Source organism: Lucilia cuprina, chromosome 3 (assembly GCF_022045245.1).
Source record: "Lucilia cuprina isolate Lc7/37 chromosome 3, ASM2204524v1, whole genome shotgun sequence".
NCBI lineage: Eukaryota > Metazoa > Arthropoda > Insecta > Diptera > Calliphoridae > Lucilia > Lucilia cuprina.
Genome location: NC_060951.1, coordinates 39,492,694 through 39,499,511, shown reverse-complemented (window position 1 = coordinate 39,499,511; position 6,818 = coordinate 39,492,694). Strand labels below are relative to the sequence as shown.

General features: G+C 33.7%; 1 protein-coding gene across 1 annotated transcript; it reads right to left on the bottom strand.

The window, feature by feature from the left end:
* Window positions 1-210: 210 nt before the first annotated feature.
* On the bottom strand, window positions 211-5,989 carry LOC111689536. The gene is made up of 8 exons (XM_046947071.1): window positions 5,927-5,989; window positions 4,608-5,822; window positions 4,237-4,543; window positions 2,141-2,280; window positions 1,971-1,976; window positions 1,031-1,876; window positions 731-965; window positions 211-242 (listed from the first exon to the last, which is right to left on the bottom strand). The coding sequence occupies exons 1-8, from the start codon at window positions 5,987-5,989 to the stop codon at window positions 211-213; spliced, it is 2,844 nt and encodes a 947-aa protein (XP_046803027.1).
* Between the last annotated feature and the right edge of the window lie 829 nt (window positions 5,990-6,818).

Here is a 6,818-nt window from a genome sequence, read left to right as displayed (position 1 = left end):
AAGGTAAGTTTACATTTAATGTTTTGCAAAAGTTAAACTTAACTGTTGTTTTTTTTTTTTTTTTTTTTTTGAAAAACCCACTATACCATAACGTTAAAAAAAAAACTTCAGAAAAAATATTAATAACAAACTGAAAATTATGAAAATAAAGAAATATTTATGTTTATTTCAATTTTTTCTATTTTAATAATTTATTATTTTTGTACTTTCTTATGCGGTGTTATATAGGAGATTTTGAAAATCTTGTAATTTATATATCAGGCATGGAAAATCTAGTACTTTAGTACTTCTTGATGTCGAAAATATCGCAGTACACGCAGATATACATTTTTGAGAAGTGGTCCATATAGTAGTCAGCAGACCAATCTATAGGCTATGGAGTAGTCTATAGACTAGTCTATAGTTTATACTATTGTATAGTCTATAGTCTAGTTAATAGCCCAGTCTAGTCTATAGTCTAGTCTATAGTCTTGCCTATAGTTTAGTCTATAGTCTAATCTATAGTCTAGTCTATAGTCTAGTCTATAGTCTAGTCTATAGTCTAGTCTATAGTCTAGTCTATAGTCTAGTCTATAGTCTAGTCTATAGTCTAGTCTATAGTCTAGTCTATAGTCTAGTCTATAGTCTAGCCTATAGTCTAGTCTATGGTATTGTCTATAGTCTAGTCTATAGTCTAGTCTGTAGTCTAGTCTATGGTCTAGTCTGTAGTCTAGTCAATATTCTAGTCTATAGTCTAGTCTATAGTCTAGTCTATAGTCAGGTATTAACTCGTTCAAAAAATCATATAAGAAAAATATTAAAAAAAAGAAAACTTTCACACTTACCTCTCCCACAGAGGATGACAGGAGTTTGACAATGGTATCGTGTGGCACAGCCACAACACTTTGATTGTTAATTTCTATAATACGATGACCAACTCGAACACCACCACGTTCCGCTATACCGCCGCGTAATAAACTACAAATCTAATAAATAAAAAATCGCAATGTTAACATAGAAACAGAAGTAATAATTTCACTTCATTACTTACCACTCCATTCTGAACACTAAAACCCAATTGGAATAGTGCTTTAGGACGCAATATTTTCACCTCAACCACTGGAGGACATGGTACAACAGTAAATTTAACCGCCGTTTGATTTTTAGCATTACGTATGTAATTCTGACATGTTGACAAAGGAAGACCAACTAAACTTAAGCCATTAATCGCTATCAATTGATCTCCAATATTCAACTGGCCACAACGAGCAGCCGCACCACCAGACATAAGATTTGCAATAACAACTGTGGGTAACATAGAGCCCCATCCGGATTCTACGATGACAACACCCAGAATTTCACCTTTGGCTTTTGGTACGACAACCTCTTTTTGTAATTCTTTTTTAGCAAAGATTTCCAATTCATCACCAAATATCTCTTGGCTATTGAGCACCTCCTGATAATCCATTTCTTTAGCTAAATTCTCATTTTCAATACCGTTGGCTTTAAGGAATTCCATGTAGGCCACCTGAAAGGCTTGACCTATGGATTGAGCTATAAATTGAGCTTCATCACTTTCGAAAACGTGACAAATCATTTTTGGTGTACGATTCTGTTTGTTTGACGCGGCAGTTGTGGAACCATTCTCTTTGGAATCTTTATCTTTAGCATTACCAGCGGATGATTCGTTGTCTGCCGCCGTCGAACAAGGATCGGAATGGACAAATCTTCTACGTGCCATTAATACAACTAAATCACCAATATCGGCAATATAGGAAATGGTACGTAAAGCATGATCCATCATGATTTCTTTGAGGTCTGTATTAAGGACCATAATCTTTTCGGTTGATATGAATAAATCGACTTCGGTAGAAGGTTGATTTTCGCCTTCGGGTGCCTGTAATCAATGATTAAATATCATATTTGTTAACATTTCAGGAGTTTTTCTATGAAGTCTATTTAATTTAATGGGATTAGTTAAATTAACTTACCAAAGCCTAATATTAAGCATTTTTTAATCAACATTATTAATAAAGCAGCATTTAATAAAAGGGAAATGTTTCAATAATTTAGTTTAAATGTTTTCAAATTAATGTTTCTAGCTTATAGGGGATTATAGTAATACATCGATTTTATAGAATAAATTGAAACTTGTACTCACTTTTATACGTGATACCGCCTCTTCGGCCTGCATCATTCGTGTAGATTTTGTGGGTTGACCCTCACATACTAATTGTGTAGAGCCTAAATAACGGGCACGAAATAGCACACCTTCAATTAATACTGCCGGATCCAAAAAACCTGTTAATATAAAACAAATTATTATATCGGTATTTTAATAAAAGCATATTGTTCGTATTAACTAATGTTATACATAAAACTACAACATTGAACACTAGATGACAACCTAATTAACACAATTTAATATGAATTAAAAAAGATATATTGAAAAGCTAATTTAAATATGAGGATAATTTGTTTATTATGGCAACTTATGTCGTTAGTCAAGTTGATCTTAGAGCATTGACAAGTCTTACGGTACTATTATGTTGTGTTAGGTGCCGGGACACTGCAATGTGCAAGGTAATGAAGTTGAGGACGTACTAGATTAGGTTCGAATCTTGACATGGCTCAATAAGGGCTTTTGTCAGTAATTGGGACAGTAATATGTCGGACTATTGCTGGATATGCCTAGACGATATGATTGAGCACAAATCAAAATCCCAAGGAAATAAGGATTTCGCTATTCATACCAGAATTATTGAACGATCTATCAATTACGTTTGTTGAGAACAGAAGTGATCCCAGGTGCGTGTTTGTAAACGGAAGAGATGCTATTGCATCACCGTTGCAGGCAATGTGCTTATATACGATCTTTATATACAAAAATTGTCACCTGCGTGCTCCTAAGAGATAAAAATCAAGAGCAACCATGGAATAAGCCCGAAAGACAATTGCTCACATTAACCACTTAAATATCAATAATTTTACTCTTCTCTTTTCTTTTTTTCAGTTTTCTTTCACGGATTCTATACATTTAGAAGGACGATGGGAGAAGTTATGTCTCTCCTCATGAATTCATTTCCGATCTATATGTATTTATCGATCTACTAATATTAAAGTATTACGAAATAATATTTTCAGTTGAGTGATGCCAAGAAATATGCAAATCAATTCTGCAGGCGATTTATAGAACAGCCTACCACGCAGATCCGTACTAAAGGAGCTATAGCACGGGAAATACACTTCCTCATTCCGCGTAAAGTTAAAAACATGCTATCACGTAGTAACGTACAAACAATATCTATCACGTAAGTTAAAATATATTTTTCATGGAGAAGCACTCAATAATCTAGATTCTTACGTTGTAGGAGGACTATTTTATTGCGCTCAATGGAAAATATGGTTTCTCTTAAATGCAAGCTCCATTCTGTACCAGTTGTGACAAAACAACAAATGTGGATCACCTACATCAGACCAGGTTATTGTTGGACAGACAACATAATGTGTTATTTACCAGGCAGTTACCATTGCTATGACACTTGCTAAATCAAGCCATATATTGGTTTTTAACGTAAAATCACTCCCCGATTCGATGCATCCATAATCAAGAATAGACCGTCAGTAAATTATAAATGTTCAGAAAACGTTGGACATCTAAACCATTAGTGGCTTCTTTATGATTAATGTCTTAAGAATATACGGAGCAATCTTAGCCATGTATCCAAAGAAAGTTAATAATTATTTCACAACAATTTGTTTTAAGATATCAATAATTTTACCACATGGCCTATTAAAAATCACAAACATATAAGTAATTAAAATACACACATTGTAAAAATAAATAAATCACCACTAATCTTTACAGTTATAATTGCACACAATGCATGTAAAGCAGAAAAAATAATGAAACACATAAAAACAAACAGAAAAAAAATACAAAAGAAAAATATAGAAAACTAAAAAAAGACTAACGTATGTATGTACATATGTATGACGACAAGCATTAATTAACATATTACTTTTGTTCTTATTTAAACTTACATTATGTCAAGGAGTTTTTTTGTTTAACATTCATATGACAGAATACACATTTAAATTATTGTTTAATTTAAGTTTTTTTTTATAGAGAGTATGCGTGCAAAAAGAAGAGACATTAAGTACAGAGAAAGAGAAATAGAGTTTTCACATTAAATCTATTGATTAAAATTAAATTACATTTATATAAAAATAGAAATAAAAACAAAAATTACTTACCCTCTTTATTGCGTGTTTTAGCTTTTTTATCACTATTAGCTGAATCCTTAAGAGATTTTATAGAGCCCGTGGGACTTTTAGTATATTGCAATTTTTCTGGTGAAGTTACAGCTACATCAGAGCCGCCCACAATTTGACAATGATCGGGTGAATTTGGTGTTAAAGATGTGCCTATACCCTGGCGTATGGTAGCCGATGAGAAGGGTTGTGGTTTGTGATGTAAATTATTGGTGATATCCGATGATGTGGGTGAATGTTCGCAAGAGTTAAGACCAGAACCTATGCGTGAGGTTTTAGGCCAAATTGTCTGTCAATAAAAAGAAAGCTAAGAATTAATTTGTTATTCAGAACAGATGTTGTTGCTACCTTACTTTGTCATCAAAAAAACCTTGATCATCGGTTCTTTGTTGTCCCAATAAACGATCAGTTTCTAGATCAGTATCTTGTTCTTCTTCATCACAGTGTGATTTATTAGCAGAGTTTATATTATTACAATCTGCATTATTTTTACGTGGCACCCATATGGGTGAATCTGGACCTGGAGGTAAGACTTCATCACAAAATTTCAATTTTTCCGGTTGAGTTTTAGCTCTTTGTAGAGCAGAACGTATTTCTTTCATTGCTTCTTGTATCTCAACTGATTCGGCACGACCTGGATGCTTAACACGTGTCTGTTGCTGCTGCTGCCGATGAGGTTGTGGAGCTGGTGGGGGTGGTGGTGATTGTTGTTGTTGCTGCTGTTGTTGTTGTGAATGTTTATTAACTGTAGCATATATAGGTTCGTAATTTGAAGAATCGTTGCTTAATTCGTTGGATGTATTAAGAGATGATAAATTGCAACAACCACTATCGGTATTCATTAAATCATTACACTGACTTTGCTGATGATGCAACAGATGCTGCTGCTGTTGTTGTTGTTGGAATATTTTACATGTATTCAATTCATCAACATCAATTAAACCACTCACAACATTCAATCCTCCCTCAACTCTAACACAATCATCAATATTTACCAAATTTGTTATTAAATTATTAGCTACGGCCGCTGCGCTATAATTATTCTCCAAACACTCTTGTGTCAAACTATTATTATATTTATTTTGTTCTAACATTTCTTGTTGATGCTGCTGATGATGATGATGTTGCTGTAGATGTTTCTCATTTAATTCACCCTCACAACTGCCATTATCATCACCATTTGTTTCGTATTTATTTTGACAATTATTTTCAGTATCCGAGGCATGACCACTTGATAGGCCATCTTCTAAAACGGGCATACTTGTGTATAATTTGCCATAGTCCGTGGTACAATTAATATCATTTGAAAGACTGTCTAAATCGCCACAATTGGAATCGTAATCAGTTGTCTCTGGAGACAATGTGAAATTGCGAGAATGATGCCGTAAATTCGCCTCCAATTCTGTATCAGCTAAATCACCACTGCTACGACTGTTTGAATCGATATAAAGCTCAATGTCGTTGTTGTCATTATACACAATATTATTATCACACTGCTGTTGCTGCTGCTGTTGTTGTTGTGGCTGTTGATACTGCTGCTGTTGTTGTTGTTGCTGTAGTTGTTGTTTCTGTCAATATGCAATGACAAAAATAAATATGAAAAAATCTCTATTTCTTTCGATTTAAAAAAGAAACACACACACATTTATTGGTTTTTGTGGTCTATAAATACATAAATAGCACATTTTCCATTTGCTACTGCTGTCTCACTTGGGGTTTTAGAGAACATGTACATATTTGAAATGCGGCAAATGGTATTTAGAAAACCAACAAAAATAAAATTGGAATTCTGTAGTTTTAATGGCAGTTTGGATTTGTGCATTTGACAATGAACTTATTATAGAAAAATCCGTTTAGTTTAGCTCTATTAGAAATAGGACATAGTTTAAGGTTGGTTATATACAGTAAAAAACATATTCAGAGTTAACTGTCTGAGATAAAAGATTTTATACTATAAAGAATTGTAGTACTTTTCGAATTAAAAAATATTAAACTTAAAAAAACAAAACATAATATATGAGTCGGCCTTGATTTTAGTGATACAAGTCTAATACCGTTTTAGTTCAGTTCTAGTTTGGTTTGTAGTTCAGTGGTTATTTTTGTTGTTGTTGTAGCAGCGACACGTGTAAAGCCAGTGTGGCAGCGTTGACAATGCACGGTCGTTGTTCATTGAACTCCGAGTCGTTACGATGCGAAGAACCGATTGTCGTGGGAACGTAGTACTGTTGTAGTTCAGTCCAACTTCAGTCCTAGTTCAGTTTTTGTCTAATTCTATTTAAGTTCTAGTTTAGTTCTAGTTCAATTTTAGTTCAATTCCAGATCTGTTCGAGTTCTGTTCAGTTATAGTTTCTAGTTCAGTTCAATTTCAGTTTTAGTGGTGTTCCAGTTCAGTTCTAGTTCAGTTCTAGTTCAGTTCTAGTTCAGTTCTAGTTCAGTTCTAGTTCAGTTCTAGTTCCAGTTCAGTTCCAGTTCAGTTCCAGTTCAGTTCTAGTTCTAGTTCAGTTCTAGTTCAGTTCTAGTTCAGTTCTAGTTCAGTTCTAGTTCAGTTCTAGTTCAGTTCTAGT